At 41.8% G+C, this 18,192-nt stretch overlaps 1 protein-coding gene across 1 annotated transcript in view; it reads left to right on the top strand.

The window, feature by feature from the left end:
* RPS6KA2 (ribosomal protein S6 kinase A2) overlaps window positions 1–18,192 on the top strand; it is a 278,994-nt gene that overhangs the window by 256,038 nt on the left and 4,764 nt on the right. Inside the window, exons 15-19 of the mRNA XM_090042839.1 lie at window positions 3,478–3,567; window positions 7,121–7,279; window positions 8,503–8,664; window positions 14,403–14,479; window positions 14,870–14,987. Coding sequence (XP_089898965.1) covers window positions 3,478–3,567; window positions 7,121–7,279; window positions 8,503–8,664; window positions 14,403–14,479; window positions 14,870–14,987 — 606 coding nt within the window. The remainder of the gene's footprint in view (window positions 1–3,477; window positions 3,568–7,120; window positions 7,280–8,502; window positions 8,665–14,402; window positions 14,480–14,869; window positions 14,988–18,192) is intronic.

Below are 18,192 nucleotides of genomic sequence, written 5' to 3'. Positions count from 1 at the left end.
ATGGGGAACACCCCCTACCCAACATTGTGCCCATCGCATGATCCCAGCACTGGTATGCCAGGTTGAACCAGTGCCAATGTGCAGGCCCCAGTCCTCAAGCCCCAGTACACACTTCCCCCTGCCTAGCCCAGGAGACCTCAGACATCAAGTACTTACCTGTACTCCAAGGTAAGATATTTTTCCTTCTTGGCACTTTGCAAAAATAGGGAGTGTGTTATATGCCAAGGCATGTTATATGCAAGAAAATATGGCACATTAAACCCTTACAACAGCTTCATTAGTCCATCTGGTTATTTGGGGACTATAGGGCTAAAGCTCAGTTCCCATAAGGAAAGGTTTGCAGTTGTTCTCAGGACCCAGAAGGGCCTTTTGTGACATTTATGGTCATATTTTCAAAAGAAAACAGCACTGGAAATTTGAGTGTGCATTATGTACAAGGAAATGTGATAAGACCAGTTTCTTCTTTTTACCAGCAAAACTGAAAGGAAAGTCTGCATTCAATCCACATGGAACAAAACAATGAGCTGGCTCAGCTCTCTAGCTGCATTACTTATTACAAGGAAAAATCTGTGTTTCTTCATTCTGCCTTATAAAAACAAAGTGTGTCTCTTATTTTGGGGCACATTGTATGCAAGAAAATATAAGAATCCCAAAGACTGCAATCAGTCTGAATTGTAGAAGCATCTGCAATAGGTATGGTAGTCACACCTTTCTTGTCAATATTTCAGTTATGGGTCATGTTGTTAAGACACTGTGGGTGCATCTACATGTGCACTTTTCTGCACAGTAGACTAATTTGCTAAAGCATCACTATCTACATGTGCATGGCAATTAGGCCGATGTAGACTAATTTACTACACCATCTATAATAGTCCCAGCAGACATAAGTACTTATCCAACGGTGGAGTAAATTATTGAGCTTAAATGCACATGTGGGTGGTGACATCCAGATGAGTTTACTCCAGCTTAGATTTCACTGGAGTTTATTCAGTTGCATTAATTGCACGTGTAGACGTGCCCTGTGAGAACGAAGCATTGTAGAGAGAAAATTGTTCCAGCATGTCTTAGTGCACTGTCCAGGATTCAGGAGTTCTGTTCCCAACTCTAGCAACAAGTGTTGTATGATTTCAGGGAAGTCATCTATTTTACTCACTCCAGAAGAAATTATCATGGTAATTTTTTGTCTAGAATTGCTTTCTTTAGTATTATTCATTTTCTCATCATTCATTCACATATGTGCATAAACCACTGACCCACATTCAGATTCCTAAATTTACATTACATAACTATTGATAAGAGAAGGCTGAGGGGGGATCTTGTGGCCTGTTATAAACTAGTCAGGGGGGATCAGCAGGCATTAGGGTAATTGATAAGAGTAGTCTTTCCTGCCATGGCAGGGGTTCGGACTAGATGATCTGCTCAGGTCCCTTCCGACCCTAGAAACTATGAAACTCTAAAGAACCAGATGGACAAATGGTCAAATGTGGTATAGAGACACAAGAAGAAGAATCAGATCATTAGGATGTATTCTTCTTAAGAAATTCAAATGTGTACTACAGTTCATGAGTACTAAATTTCTTATGTATACTCAGGTGTGTGCTATCACCACTGACTCCTTAAGTCCTACGGCTATATTAAAATGTCTATTCCAATCCCTGAGGCTATTCAGTTATGTGCCAGAGTTACAGATTCTCTATCACTGGGCAGAAATGTCATGATTTTTATTATTGTTGTGGATGTTACTGTGTCAAATTCATAGCATGTACTAGTTTTCTTAGGCCTCTGACAGACATTTTTTTATGACATGATTAACTGGTTAATTAAGTCTTAAGTAGTGACCTGGCCACACATTCAGTCAATTAATAGTGTGATAACTTTGTGGCTTATTCCTTGTTTTATTACACAAAACATATGTAATGACATTATGGCTGTTTCCTATCACACCTTTAACTGAACATCTGGCCAGTGCTCCCAGCTTCTGGAGCACACTGGAGCCCTTCAAGACTCCTGAGTGCTCCAGGGCCTGGGACTGCCCCTTAACTTGAGGCTTTCTACTGACGGAGAACATGGAGCCAAGTTTGCTATTTGCCAGTGCAGCAGAAGTTTGGGATCATGAACCCAAGCTCCCCCTGCACCAGCAACATGGTGTGATGGGATCTGATGCTCATTTCCCACAGTCACACCTCCTGCCATGCACATGTGGCATGGCAGGAAGTGTGATTGTTGGGATCATGCATCAGAATACATCATGCCTTTAATTTAACATCTGTCAGGGCCCCTAGAGCACTAAACCCATTGTGAATTTGAAGCCAACAAAGCCAACAGTTATTGAGTTATGATGTTGTGGAAATGCTTCAATTATTTTTTTCAGAGCCCCGATATTCAAAAGCTTCACTGGTGATGCCCCTAAAACTTCTCAGGGTAAATAAATCTTTTCTGGCCAGGAGAAATTCAAGCCAAAATACATTTTCCTGGAAAATTAGGCATTTGGTAGAATGGGTCTTTGAACTTTAGTGACAAGAGTTATAACAGAGACTCCAAAATTAGGACACTTTCCTTTGGTTACTTGAAATGGCATGGCTTCACCTTATGATTTATGTCTGTGGAATGAAAAGCATTAAAATTCAGTGTGGAACATGAAGCTTTCAGTTGGGCAAATGACCAAGCTTCTTCGACTGACATTCCAAGTGCAGTTGATAGAAGTACTAATAAGAAATAAATGACATCCTAACAGCAGGATCTCCATGCCCAGGTGGCATTTAAACAGCAGGTATAATGTTTTCCTCTGACCTGCTATCTAAAGGCTGGAATTTGTCTGAGCTCAGTACTCCTGGACAGTGGAAGAGATAAATGTATGTGCTGAAAATGTGATGTACAAAGCAGATTTCTTCCTCGGAGGAGGGGAGCTAAAGTGGAACCATAATGCTAGATGCAATGCATCTCCTTCTGGATCACTCTGCCAGTGTAGCCCCAAGAGACTAAGCATTACAACAGCCACTCTTAAGTCTGTAATACCCCTTTAATGCAATGTGTGTCTATATATTTTCCTTGTCATTGAACCTATCTGACAAGCAATTTCTACTTATTTGCCAAGGGAGATGCAAATATAAGCCACTATTATGGATGCAGGCAGGCATTTATTTTTGCTTAAGACAAGTCTGTCATCTAACCTCTCAAATAGTTTGATGTCTAGATGACATCCCTCATACCTGCAATTATTTAAGCCCAAACAAAGTTACAGGCCTGAATAACATAGCTGGGTTGAGAAAACACATCTTCAAAATGCAAAGTAGTTATCAAACAGTCTATTTTATAGTAGTTTGCCAACCCAGTATCATAGAAGTTGGGTTTGCCTGTCCTAGATGGATGGTTAAGAAAAGAATTTTCAGAGTTAATTCATTTGAACTGTAGATATTGCACTGTTTTGTTCACTTCTGTTAGCCTGTATCTTACTGTCCTGTGCTTCTTGTATTCTAGATAATTGATAAGAGCAAAAGAGACCCCTCTGAAGAAATCGAGATTCTCCTGAGATATGGGCAGCATCCAAACATCATTACTCTGAAAGACGTGAGTAATATCAGAACGCATCGGCATTAAACAGTTCTCCTCATAATACCAAGCTCACCTGCTATGATGCATCTGGAAAACTCTTCAGTTTTAATTTGCAGCTACAGTGAAAACTACAGCTATTTGAGTCACCAAAAATGTCAATTTAATAAATGGATAAAAAGATGGCAATTCATCATAGCATGCATTCAGCAAATACCATTTTATTAACTCTGCCCTAAAGCCAGATCTGAAACATCATGATGCCAGAGAGAATCAAAACTAATTTGGTTTTCTTACATTGCTTATGATCAAGATTTCTCCACCTATTTTTTCAAAGCAAGTTGTCAAACACAGATTAGATAACTGGAATCACTATGTCAGGTTCAACAGCAATTCATGTGCAAATTCTGATACTTTTTTAGTTGTGTGAGGTAATGTTATATACAAACCAGGGATAGCCCTCAGGTCATATATAATGATAAGAGATTTTTTTTAACTTCCACTTGCAAAACTAGAAAATGTAGAAGAGACTTTGCCTTACCAAGGCCACTAAGGCTTTGTATAGGCTTTGTATATATGAGGTGATCCTAGGAAAATATCTCCATTATTATCAGCTGTGTCAATGGCAGCACCAGGCCAGACCCTTAGAAGATGTTTTACCCCTTTTCCTGAGTGGCTTTTGTTAGTGTAGTAAAGAAATGTTGGAACTTACCTTGTCTATACTAGGGAGTCAAGAGATAGCAGTACTGGTGGAAAAGATACTTGCTAAAATTCCCTAATATAGATGAGGAGTAATTGTGCCAGCTGTCTCAAATGGAGCAGTTAAACAAAAAAGGTGCCCTTTCACAAAAAATGGTCTTCCTTCCAAAAATATGCAAATTCCTGGAGCATCATACTTCCAAATTTACACAGCCAGTGGGCCAGGGGAAAATAGAAAGCTGTGAAACACTAATCATGCAGCCTCCCAAAAGTTTTACTCACAAATTATATGACACTTCTGGCACCCCACTCCTTCCTTTATACCAAGAGCTGATAATCCTTAAGTAATATTGACACAGCCCTACTCTGTATTTGCCTAGGAGTTACAAGAATTGGAAATGAGATAGCTAGGCTGATTTTGTGAGTTCAAACACTGTGGTCATGAGCTTGGTTTAAGAACCAATATAGAACACAATAAAACTGAAGCCATGTATAGGAGATTGGTACTTTCCAACCAAGCATCCAACTGAATAGTAAGAGGAATGTGTTTGTATATGTATATTTATATGAATAAGCCCATTAAAACTCATTACCATTCATTTGGACAGTAGTCTGGAAAGATCTTTTTAAGCCTCATATGTATTATGCTTGCTAAATAGGCAGAAAAAGACCCATACATTATCTGTAGCCTATAAACAAAGGAACTAGGAATTGACATAATGGGTCTCTTTCATGTTCATTTGGTCCAATATTTTGTCTCCAGCAGTGGCTGGTACCAAATGTTTAGGGATAGGGGCAGGAAATTGCTAGATCCTGAAAGATCTCATAAGAATCCCTAATAGATTGAATAGATAGGAAGGAATTTGTCTTAAGACCTGAAGCATGAGGTTTTACAACCCCTCCAGCAAAGTTTAGGATCAACTGTTATAGAACTGGATTTTTTTGTTATCCATATAAATACCCATTCTAACAAAGGATGAAATTAAATTTTCTGTATTCCAATTTGGACAACATTTTTTCTCAATTACACTTTTAAAATTGAGGTGTATTTTAACAAACTACTTCCTGTCTTTGCAGTGGGAGGACACTGATAATGCCCTTGTCCCCCTGCTTTACCAGTGGCAAGTTAGGGTGTTCCTGATGTTTTCCAGCTTTGTGTCTAGTAGTTGTGCATGAGGGTTCTTCATGTAGTTTTAAGGTGTTAGACCAGTGATGCTCCACCTTTTAGAGTAGTGGGTCATGTGCTTGGGATCCAATTGCACCACAGGCCACCATTCCCCTCCAATAGGGGAGAGGCAGAAGGAGAAAGGGGGAAGGGAGGTAGCTGCCAGTATCACACATAGTGGGAAGAGAGAGAGGAAGCCCTTGTAGCAAAGATGGCTAATAGTATACTTGGCTGCATTAGTAGGAGCAATGCCAGCAGATCAAGGGAAGTGATTATTCCCCTCTATTCGGCACTGGTGAAGCCACATCTGGAGTACTATGTCCAGTTTTGGGCCCCCCAGTACAGAAAGGATGTGGCCACACTGGGGAGAGTCCAGCAGAGGGCAACAAAAATGGTGAGGGGGCTGGGGCACATGACTTATGAGGAAAGGAAAGGCTAAGGGAACTGTGCTTATTTAGCCTGGAGAGGAGAAGACTGAGAAGGCATTTAATATCAGCCTTATTCTTGGCCAAGATTCACCTTCAATGGTATCATATAGCACATACTTTGCTGTGCTGGTAAGTAAATCATTTATGTTAGTTTCAAAATATGTTGACATTTTTACACAATTCTAGCAAAGTATGACTAGAAGGGATCTCAGGAGCCCTTCTCACGGGGGCACGGGGGGAAGGTGGGTAGTAAATCACTGGATATTAGGAAAAACTCTCTCACATGGAAGTTAGTAAAACACTGAACCAGGTTACCCAAAGAGGTTGTGGACTCTGTATCGTTGGAGGTTTTTAAACCTGGCTAAACAAAGTCTTGCCTGGGATGATCTGGTTGGGGATGGTCTTTCTTTGGTCAGGGGTTGGACTAGATGACCTCCTGAGGTCCCTTCCAACCCTAATTTTCTATGATTCTAAGAGAGCTTTCTTCCGAGATGCAGAGGGGATCAGTTGCATACTACAGGGCAAGGAAGAAGATGTGCCGAGCCAAGCTGTTGTTACTAATCCCCCATGCCACAGGGTGGATACAGTCACTTTGGGGGCCAGATCTGGTCCACAAGCCATAGGTTAGATAAACAATTTGATAGGGTGATTTAGACAGGGTGATCCTGTCTTACGCTGCAGGTTGGACAAGATGAGAGACCTTCTAGTCATGCTTTGCTAGAATTATGTAAAAATGTCAACATATTTTGAAACTAACATAAATGATTTACTTACCAGCACAGCAAAGTATGTGCTATATGATATCATTGAAGGTGAATCTTGGCCAAGAATAAGGCAGTTCATTTAGCTGATTATGAGACAAAGGAAAATATTGATATTTAAAATGGCAAATTTTACACTGTAGAACTTGGAAGAGCAAATTACTATGAGGAAGTTTGGTTTAAAGCCAGCTAAGATTTCAAGCTCCATTTGTTGGTAATGCATCTACAGCTTGGTTTATTAATATTTTATTGACTTCAGAGCAGACTTTGAAAACTGGGCTTCTTTATAGATAGACTATGTAGTGCTTCAGAGATGAGTAGGAAGCCTTGATTAACCCCTGTTCTAAAAAAATACTTATACATTTTAGGCATAATGAGCATAACATTCACTTTTTGAATATTAGCACCTATTTTCTTCTTTCAGCATCTTACAATAATATGCCAGGGTCATTGCAAAAAGGCCACTACTAGCTAGTCTAATAGATCTATAGCATGTTATTGGTTTTCTGCTCTTCTAGGTTTATGATGATGGAAAATACGTGTACCTGGTGATGGAGCTCATGCGAGGAGGAGAGCTCCTAGACAGAATTCTTCGACAGAAGTGTTTCTCCGAACGAGAGGCTAGTGCTGTCCTTTGTACTATTGCCAAGACTGTGGACTATCTGCATTCCCAGGGTGTGAGTGTTATTGCCTCTGTCTTCTACATCAGCCTTGTTAACAACTGATTGCTAGAAAAGAAATGTAAAATAGGGGCTGACCAGAGTGTGTGACCAGTTCTTGGAATGGCAAGAAGTTTGAAAATTCTTATTTTTTTAACATCTATAATTATGTCCAATGTGCAGAACAAGTCTCTGAGGTCCTCCTGATGTTCTGCAAACCAAATGCCTTTTGTTTATTTTGTATTTTTCATCTTAAATTATTCCAGTTTTTAGTTCTACCTATGTTGATGGTGTTATTTATTGATACCACAGCCATCATTGTAGTATCCAACCACCTTGTAGCTTAGAGCTATATAATAAAATATCAAAATGCAAACACTTTGGATATTCAGAACAGCACATAGACCTCAAAGCAAAGGCCTATTTTTCAAGTGTACATACAAATTAAGGTATCTACTGGGAAAAGATTTTAACACCCTATAATGAAGCTCAGTTTGGAAACCTGCACTCTCTACATGTAGCAATTTGAAAAATTCATCAAATTTTTGATGATCTAGTAAAATAGCTTTTCTTTTTGCATCACCAGGGTCCAAATGAATTCGGTGGGGGCTTTTGAGCATTGGTTTTTTGGCCTGGCCTAGTTTGTTGTCATGACAGTTTTCCAAAACTGTTGTCACATACAGAGATTATTCACCTCTCCTGAAATCCAGGCACTTCTAGCAAAACAGAGCACAGTATTTTTAGGGAGGGAAATGAAGATAAATAAAAATGTCTCCTTTTCATTGTGAGCCGCTCATGTTAAGAAAATCACAGGAAGATCCTCACCCTTGAATGAGTCTACACTTTCCTCCTCTGGCAATCTGCCCTTTTAATGGAAGGATTAAACCTTTCAGATCCAAAGAGCTTCCTGTATTTTTAGAGTGCTGTATTGTATTTCTTCAGTAATTGCCTTTGCTAACCCACACAAAAGACTCCTTCCACTGGAACATCTGCCTCCCTCTTGCTATATCAGCACAAGTATTATTATTTCTGATTTTACAATTCTGCACCCATAACCTCAGCTCATTCATTTAAAAACAAACACACAAAAAAGTGTATTTCTTTCAAGAACTACTACCTACCTCAAATAAGAGACTTTTTTGCACTACTGTCCTACACACTAAGAAATTCAGAATGGTACCCAAAACTTGAGTGCTGTAACCATCTTCTTTATATTTATTATTGATTTGTTTTCTGTGAAGGTTGTGCATCGAGATCTGAAGCCCAGTAATATTCTCTACATGGATGAATCAGGAAACCCAGATTCCATCAGGATCTGTGACTTTGGATTCGCCAAACAGTTGAGAGCAGAGAATGGACTGCTCATGACACCGTGTTATACGGCCAACTTTGTAGCCCCTGAGGTAGGATTATTTTTCATAAACTATGGGTGCAGAATATAGGGCAGAAAGCATTTCTCTGTCTTTGTGGTCCTTTTTGCTCTCTGCCTTTTTGAAAGGAATAAGGCAGAAATTAGAGTAGGGATGAAAATAATATGCTCCATTGCCAGCTGCTTCCTCTTCTTGTCAGTCTTTGCTGTCTGTTTAGTATTCCCCATACACCTACTGAGAGAAGCCAGTGTCTGGGTGGACTGACTTATTTATCACTTTGGTGAGTACCAAAGTAGAAGCACCACTTCCTTCCTCAACTACTTCTTTGAAAAGAATAGAAGGCTGGTGGCCTTTCAGTGAACCACATCAAAATGTGGGATTCAGAATCATCATTCTGATGATGTTGCCAAAGCCAACATTAATCAAGAATCAGGAGAGAAACCATCTCCAGGATGAAAAGTCAGTGGGAGCTTGGCTGTTGACATCATTGGAGTTAGGCTGTCAGGATTCCAGGTGTTGCAAACAAGAAAGATTCTGCAAAATATCCCTCCCCTTGAACTTCTCAAGCAGTAATCCAGGTAGGTATAATCTGTCAAGTTATAGTACGGATGTAAAGTCTTACGACTGTAAGGAACTCAGCTCACTCTAGCATAGTTTAGCCCATCCTCCTTAAGTCCTTAGTGTGGCAGCATATCTGACTCCCATCTGAGTACCAAATCTCTAGACTTATTTCTCTTGTAGGCCACTTTCACTGGGTGTGTCTACATGAGATGCTTTACTGCACAGTAGACTAATCTACTATGCAGTAGAGCATCACCATCTACGTGAGGACACCATTTACTGCACAATAAATTAGTTTACTGTGCAGTTAGGTACTACCTGTGAATGCAAGTAGTAAACTAACTATGCAATACATACTGCACAGTAGCGCATGTGTAGAGGCTTACCAGGAATAAATTTGCTTCCAGTCAGCCGCAACACTACAAAGCCACAGGAGACAGAGAACTCCCCAGGTCCTGGTGCTGCCAGCTCCCACCAGGAGCAGCACTGGGATGGGGTAGCTCTCTGCCCCATCCTGTCCCAGTGCTGCTCATCTCCTGGCTCACCACAGGAGCTGGGAGTCAAGCAGCACTGGAACTGAGCAGCTCTCTGCTTCCCTGTACATCTGGGGGCTGGCTGGGACATGTCCTGCTTCTGGGACAGCTCCCAGCCAGCTCCCAGCTGGGTGGGGATTTCTCCAAGCAGCCCAGGGCTGGTGGGAACTGGGCAAGAATTTCTCTGAGCAGCTGGTGGGCTGACCAGGAGCTGTCCCGCTCACAGGGCATCTCTCATCCAGCCCCCAGCTGTGCAGGGAAGTCCCAGTGGGCACTGTGCTTATCCCCATGTACAGGGGACTAGGAGAGCTCTGCAGTGGCAACAGTCTCTTGGCCCCCTGAACATCAGGACCCCTCCTAATGTGTACAAGGCAAGGAGACAGTTGCCACTGCAGCTGGCAGAGCTCACCTGGCACCATGCAGATAGGGACCAGCCTCCGTGCTTCCTACTAGTCCCCAGGCTAGCACTCCAAGGGAGCCCAGAGCTCCCCCAGCTGCTGCAGGGGGCCAGAGCAGGGTAGAATCAGCCCTGTACTGGGCAGAGCAAATTTGATTCCAACAGGGAGCACATGTAGACCTGCTCCCAGTGAAGGTTTACCCCACAGTATTTTACTGTGAAGTAAGCCTTTACAGCATTAATAGCACATGTAGATGTGCCCATTGAATAGTACCTGACCCTTTGTGTTGTCCTGTTGAAGCCAGTGCTGTGTAGAGTAAGGAAGGGTACCAGAGTGTGGCTCATTATGGGAATGTTATCTCTCTTTCTCAGTTATGGTCCTTTTATGGTCTTCATCACTATTGCATCTAAGCATCTATCAGTGTTTAAAATATTTGTCCTTGCAACACTGTAGGTAAGGAAGAATTGTTATCCCCATTTTACACACAGAGAACTCAGGTAAAGAGACAATAAGCAATTTGCCCAGCAACACAGCAACTACCCCCTGAGTCCCAAGGCTAGTGCTCCAAACTAAACGAGCATTCTTCCTTTCTACTTCTCTTATGCTCATTGGTAACCGTGGGAACAGGATTGGGTTTCTCTCCTTGTTTGAATGATTTAAGTTGCCCACTCTCTATGGGTTTGTCTACCTGAAATGCTGGTGGACAAACCCATATCTGCCCTTCTTACGGAGTTTCAACAAGTTTAGCTCCCACATGATTTTTTATCACGTCTTTGAGTCATGTTCATGAGCTGATTCTTATACCCTCAATGTACAGCTTTGTCTGTCTCTGCTAGTTTCTGCCCTATAACAAAATACAAAAGTGTTACTTATCATAAGCTTGCATCTCATCCTTTGTCAAACATCATTTTCACTTAGCTGGTACCCATTTCACAACCCCATTTCCCCATAATTCTCCAATCACCACAAGAAAACTTAGCAGTTTGGTTATGCTTATAACTGTGAAGTGAAAAATAGGATTGGTTTTTCTATCAGCAGTCCTTTTGAGATGCTTTTAAAAAACATGGATTGTAGCCATCCAGTGTCAAAATGTGACATTTATTGAGCTGACATCTTCTCATTGTCTTATGATGAGATTCACAGTGTTGGACACAAGCTTATGTTCTGCGACCTATAATGATATACCGTAGATGACTGAGCAGCCAACACACTCCAATCAACCACACGTTCAGTCAACTGTTCTTGTTTCTGCAGTGCAGTTTCTTTCCTTTTTTAACAACTTGAAAGTGTCAGGAGGTCCACCATATTTTCTTAACATCTACACAGGGTTCCATTACACTTAGTGTAGTTGTTCAGAGACCTTCTGTATATGCCATAGCCATATTCAAGGATAAAGATTGTAGCCATGTTGGTCTAAAAAGCAAAAGCAGCCAGTGTGGTAGAGGTGATATATTAGACCAACTAGACAGTTGCAAAAATAATTTCTTTATTTGCAAGCTTTCAGGCTCATATGCCCTTCCTTCAGCGAAGGAGAATGCAAAGATTGTACAATTTCTCCCAGGTAGAAATGAAACTTCATATTGCACAGGAGAGCTGGAGGGTGTTATAAGTTCTCCTGGTTGGAAAAGTTAATTTTATGCAGATTAGGCTCAGATAAAAGTTGGAACAGTCTATTTAACTCAAAGGTGTCTGATGGCAAGCAGGATGTTGAATTATGCTTCTTTCTTGTTAAGCCATGCTGCAACGATTTCTTCAATGTGCTTATGAAATTAAATAGGAAGTTAGGAAGTCAGTTCAGCATATGATACAAGGAGAGGATGCAAAGGTGAGATAACACATTTTACTTACATAAATCTCCCTTTATTATGAAAAGCGTTTAATTTTTGGTAGCAGAAGGCACATGGTTAAAACAGTTCTAAGAGGAAGAACCAGTACACCACCTAGTGGGAGTAATGCTTTCTACAAAGAGTAAAACAGGCTCATTCAGGGAAAAACAAGCCAAAGAACCCATTTGTTACATGACCAAATATAGGAGGACATTTTATATAAAATAAGCAAACTTCATTGTTCGAATTGCATTGGAAATCTGAACAGAACCTTTTCTAGCTTACAAACATGTAAGGGATATTTTTTATCTTTATTTTCCTATAGATTTCCCCATTTCCATTACAAGTCAAAGCAGAAAATACCTGTGAAGAGAGTATGCTCATGATATTTTTAGCCCAGTGATACAACAGCCTAGTGGTTTGATGATTTGAGATAAACTTCTGGGTCACTTTCATCACTGAATGGTAACATCTGAAGTACCCCCATTTCTCAAGCGGCTTGAAGTTTCTTGAGCTAAGAGCTGGATTAGATACATATTTTAAACCTCATTCAGTTCCCTAGACAAATTTAAGTGCCCCTAGTATAACCCAAGGGGCTTATTTGATTAAAATTCCAATATTAATATTAAGTGCAGTTATATTTTGAAAAGTGATTTGACAAACAAATCCTTCTGGGGTTTTCTTTTTCAGTGGGTAAGTCTAGATTAGGATGGGAGGTCAATGCTAGAGGAGGGGTCACCTAATATGTCTTAGATCAAGGGTTTCCAACTTCTGAGTGACTGGTGGTCTGAAGACCCTAGCCACATGCCTCCCTGACACACCAAGTCAGTGCCTCCATACCCTGCTTTGCACCACGCTAAAGCCCTGTACACCGTGCCATATGGCCCCCTCTGTCCCCTGCTGGACCATGCCATCACCCCCATACTGCACCATGCAGGGTTCCTGGTCCACTTCCAGCTGCAGGTACCCATGGGCCACCCCATGGGCCACCAGGAGCAGGGGTAGACAGCAAAAGCAGAAAGAGGGAGGGGGAGCCCGGAGACTCTGGTGGCAGCAGAAGTTGGAGCAGTGGGGGGGAGCCATGTCAGGATCAGGGCCTCAGGGACTTCAGGTCTGGATACAGCCTGTGGTCCATCAGTTAGATAGCCTTACCTTAAGTAACCACTGCCCTAACTGTGAACCTTGTCGTCTGAGTATATGAAGGTTGATACCTTTTGACTTACATATCTCTAGGGTCAATATACACCAGCCAACATACTTTTTTAAGTTTAAAACTGTCTATTCCAGTGTTTTAAAAAAAAACCACTTGCTAAAACATGTTGGCAAATGGTTTTAAATATGCTTTTAAAAATTTTTTAAATGCTTTTAAATATGTCCTATTTTCCTGTAGATCAAAGACATTCCCTCCTGGGTTAGAGATTACTAAGAGTGTTGCAGATGCAGCAAGGCCAGGCCTAGAGGAGGAGAATAAGCATGTTCTGCCATTGTCCAAGCTAGGTGAAGGTCATGTTTAGGTTCAAGTGAGGTTGACAGATATGTGCTCACTAAGTCTTCTCTAAACTCAGCCATTTTTTTCCCAAGTGTAGATGCAGGGTTTCACAAAACAGTACATCCTGCACTCAAGCTGAGTTCGGCATGCAGGTCTGAGAACTGAATTCATACATGGACCGTTTCAAAAATCAAACCCTTGGGCCTAAATGTCATTTGCACAAAAATTTTTATTTTATTTTACAATGCTCTAGCCATATAAAGGGACCCTAGATGTGTATAAAGGTACCCCCACTTTACATTGCCAGAGATTCATGCTACTAATGTCTAGAATTGTTTTAACTAAACCCTGTAAAGACTTGTTCACATGTTGCTTTAGTAGTAAAGTTAGTAACGTGTCTTTCAATCCCAATATTGATTTCTTCTGTGATATGTTTGCATGTAAGGGTGACTGTACCTTGCTTTACATTGTCCAGTCTACACATTTTCAATGTGTTTGTGTGAATAATTGGTTTGAGCCATTGCTTTGAAAACCCAGTCTCTTTCTCATGGATTGACAGAAAAATAGGGCTGGCAGGGACCTCATGAAGTCATCTGATGCAACTGCCTGCTCAAAACAAAATCATCCCTAAAGCACCCCAGTCAAATGTCTAACCTGCTCTTAAAAGCTTCCAAGGAAACTTCATTATGTGGGTTCTTTAGAAGCAAGTGTCTAGGGGCAGCTAAATAGATTGTTTCCTTAAACAGTGATAAATGTCCTCCTTTTCCATCCCATCCTCACACACACACAAAATTACTGAGTATTTTGCTGCCCTAGACAACAATATACTCTACCTGTTTGTCAGAATTATCCTGCCAATGTGAAGAGATTGCTGCCACTACATCCATCCCTGACATTCAGAAGTTACAAATTTAGAAACATAAATTGACCCCCTTATTTTTGTCTTCTATTTTCTTTAATATAGGTCCTGAAACGGCAAGGTTATGATGCAGCCTGTGACATCTGGAGTTTAGGGATCCTGTTGTACACTATGTTGGCGGGGTAAGTGCAAGAGTTTTCCTCTAACAGGACACTTCAAAATTCCTTGAATGTGTCCCACTGCAAAGGACACAGGCAGGGGCATGCACTGCAGCACAAAGTAGCAGCACAAATTTGTGCCACTACTATTTGTGCTGCTGTAAAGGCATGCCCCTGCCCTTGTGGACCTGGCCTAAGAGGCCACACTGCCCTGTCTTCTGCCTGATTGCAAACTAACACAGATTACCACATGTCTGCATATTCTGTACTTTGAACGAAAACTGAGCAGATGCTTCTGCAATCCTTACTCAAAGGCCTAATGATTATTTACAGGAGTCAGGACTACAAAATAAGAAACTGTAGTTCTGTGCCTGCAAACCACAATACATACATGTCTGTGATGTTTTTGAACAGGTTCACCCCTTTTGCAAATGGACCAGATGACACCCCAGAAGAGATTTTGGCCAGGATTGGCAGTGGCAAATATGCACTTACAGGAGGAAATTGGGATTCAGTATCAGATGCTGCAAAGGTCAGTGGATTTTTCATGGTTTTAGTCTAATTTACTGAAAGGGACAATTATTCTTTCTGTTGTAAGATCCTTTCTCGAAAATCTGAGGAAAAATCAACGGAATATTCATTTTCTGTGTCTCCTTCAATGAGAAATGTATATGTTATTATTGTTCTGTTTGAATTAGTACATTAGAAGTGTTTGCACCACGTTTTGAATGTGACAATTATATGACCCTGTAACTTACAAATACATTGAATACCAAAATATTAAAACCCCCTTTTTTTATTTGGCAGAAATTTTCAAAAATGTAGGTGACCCAATACCATAGATGTGTTATTTATTTGTAGATCACTTTGTTGTTTACTACAGCAAACCTTTAAAAGGCAACCCATAAACTAACATTTTAGTGTACACTTGAAAATGTTTGGTCTTATGTCAATAATAATTGACATTGTATTTGCATAGCACCTTCTACTCAAATATTTTAGTTGACTTTACAAACATTCCTTTAGAGAGGACCAAATATTCTTGACTCCATTTTATAGATGAAAAGACTACAGCACACAGTGATTATAGCCTTCATCTTCAGATGTGGCCCCTAATTTTGAATAGTAACATTTTTGAGGTCCTAGACATGTTTTCAAAGGTACAGAAAACCTGAAGTGCTGGAAGTACTCAGCACTTTTGAGAATTAGGCCCAAAGTGTCTCAGATTGGCCAAAGAGACTTGTCCAAAGTAGTTTTTTACTTAAGTATAAGACAGCCCTGAATATAAGACACTTCCCCCAATAATTAGATTCTATATATGGAAAATTTATAAATTTGTTATAGTTTTCCAGGTACAGAACCTAATTACTGGAGGTTTGCCTTGAATTTTTCCCCCTCTCAGTGCTATAGCAGGGAAAATAAATTGGGGGGTGGGGAGGGAGGGGAATTGGGCAGTTCCCTTGTTCTCTGTCCCCCACTCTCCCACCCCCACAACTTCTTCCCCCTTCTCCCCCTACCCCTTACTGTCAGATTCTGCTCCCCCTGCTAACATGGAAGTGAAAGTCAGTTAGCCCCCACTCATGACTGGAACCAAGTGTTCTTGTCACAAGTCCTGGGATCCTCCAAAAATGTATATGCAGATGAGGTACATGGCAACCTGGTCTGGCTCCAGCTCATGGAGGGCAGAGTCACACTAAGGTTGAGAAAGAGGATGACGGGGATTCTGGATGAACTGTTTGGAACCCAGTTTGGTGATGGTTGCCAGACATTTAATGCTGGTGAAGAAACAGCAATCACTGGCCACTAGGAGTGTGCAAAACAGGCCATATTTAATTTGGATTCAGATTCAGCCTGAATCAGGGACAGTGATTTGATTTGTTGATTTGGATCACTGTCCCTGATTTGATTTGGCCAAATCTGAATCTAAAGATTCAATGCTGATTTGGAGAATCAGCGATTCGGCCATAGAAACAGCTTTAAAAAATTTTTCTACGTATCTCAAGGTACCAGGCACAGCTCGTGAATGCTGCGATGATGGGGAGGATGGAATGTCCCACAGAGTGTGGGGGGGGGCCCCCACGTGCTCGGCGGCAAACCTGGAAGTGTCCACTTCTGGGTCCACTGCTGAGCACAAAGGAGGCCCCCCCCCATGCCTCCCTGGCTCAGCAGTTGTCCGCGGGGGGACCACAAACCCAGGAGGCACCAGCTGCCAAACCAGAGCAGGGCAGGAGGGGTCCCCTAGCATGCTCCCTGGCCGACCCAGAAGCGGACCGGAAGTGCTTCTGGTCCACTTCTGGGTTTGCTGCAGAGCATGATGCAGAGCCCCCTGCAATCCTGTGGAATGCTTCATCCTCCTCATCATCACAGCATTCACAAGCTGCCTGGTACCTTGAGGTATGCAGAAAAAACATTTAAAGCTGTGTCTATGTCCAAATTGTTGAATCTTTCCAAATCTCTCCAAATCGATTCAGAGAGTTCCAATTCAATTTGGAGAGATTATAGGGTCTCCTGATTCAATTCAGATTCGGAGATTCAGCCACTGAATCAGGCCAAATCTCCATTGAATTGAATTAGCAACCAAAGTTTTGGACAGCCCTACTGGCTGCATCTACACAAGATTCTGACTCTGCAGTTGTTACTAAACAAGTACTAAATGACTAGACAGTAGCCAGTAGCATCGACAAAACTTTTTCAGAATGGTAACTGCATACTAGCCCCAGACTACTGCATGGTAACATTGCACCGTGCTCTCTGCCACATGATAATACTACGCAGTAATCTCAGGTTACTGTGCAGTCAGCGTCTCATGTCGACACAGCCACTGGAAATGGGTGAGAAAGGCACAGCTCAGCTGTGGGAGTGAAGAGGTTGAAATATATGCATTGTAGTGGCTCACCATAACTTCAAAAAGAGTTGGCACTGAGGAGGACTGAGCACAATGGGCACTGCCAGAAATCTCTTTCAGATGGACTGCACTGACCTATCTTTGAGGTAGTGTGTTAGCCTTTTGCTAAGATCAAATATTTTTGGCACTAAGGGGAGGGCATTAAGGCTGGCTTTGGCCCTTCTGGAGCTAGCCTGGTATTGCAGTACCTACAGTCCTGGTGCCAGTTCCCTGTGGAGAGAACAGCTTCCTTTTTTGTTTTAAGACCAAAAAGAAAAAAATATTCTCAGGTTCTCATCTGCCTTTTTGGCACCTAGGGAGATGTTGGAGCTTGTTCTGGGCTCTCTTAGTGCTGGCCCAGTATTGTGGTACATTCAGGCCCAGAGCCTATTTCATCTTGGGGGAACAACTACCCATTTTTTAGGGGCCACACAGATGCAAAAAGTTCCCATTAGTATGTTTGTCAATATGGGCCATGTGTTTTATAATCATGCTCAGTGTTGGCTGCATTCATTCAGTTTTATAGTTGGTTTTCATCATGAATGCTGTGTGCCCACCTGCCCGCCAGGCCTTCCCAGCTGACCCAGAGCCGGTTGCGGCACACCACCATGGTGGAAGTGTGCCTGACAGCAGCCAGGGCCGGGGCCGTCTGGGTGGTGGTCCCCAACTGCCCCGCCCCGAGGAGTGGGGGGCAAGGAAGATCCATTGTCCCGGGCCGGCTGACCGAGCCCGCCGGGTTGAATCCTCCGGGCAGACTGCGTGGACTCCACCTGTTTACCTCTTAATGGGTTCATGCCCTCTTAAACTCTCTTTTCAAAGTTCTTCTCAACTTTCCCTTACAGTACTTGTTAAC

Source organism: Crocodylus siamensis, chromosome 1 (genome assembly GCF_052110815.1).
Source record: "Crocodylus siamensis isolate JL-2025a chromosome 1, ASM5211081v1, whole genome shotgun sequence".
In the NCBI taxonomy this organism is placed as follows: Eukaryota; Metazoa; Chordata; order Crocodylia; family Crocodylidae; genus Crocodylus; species Crocodylus siamensis.
The sequence above is the reverse complement of the archived record's forward strand: the minus strand, read 5'-3'. Positions and strand labels throughout refer to the sequence as shown.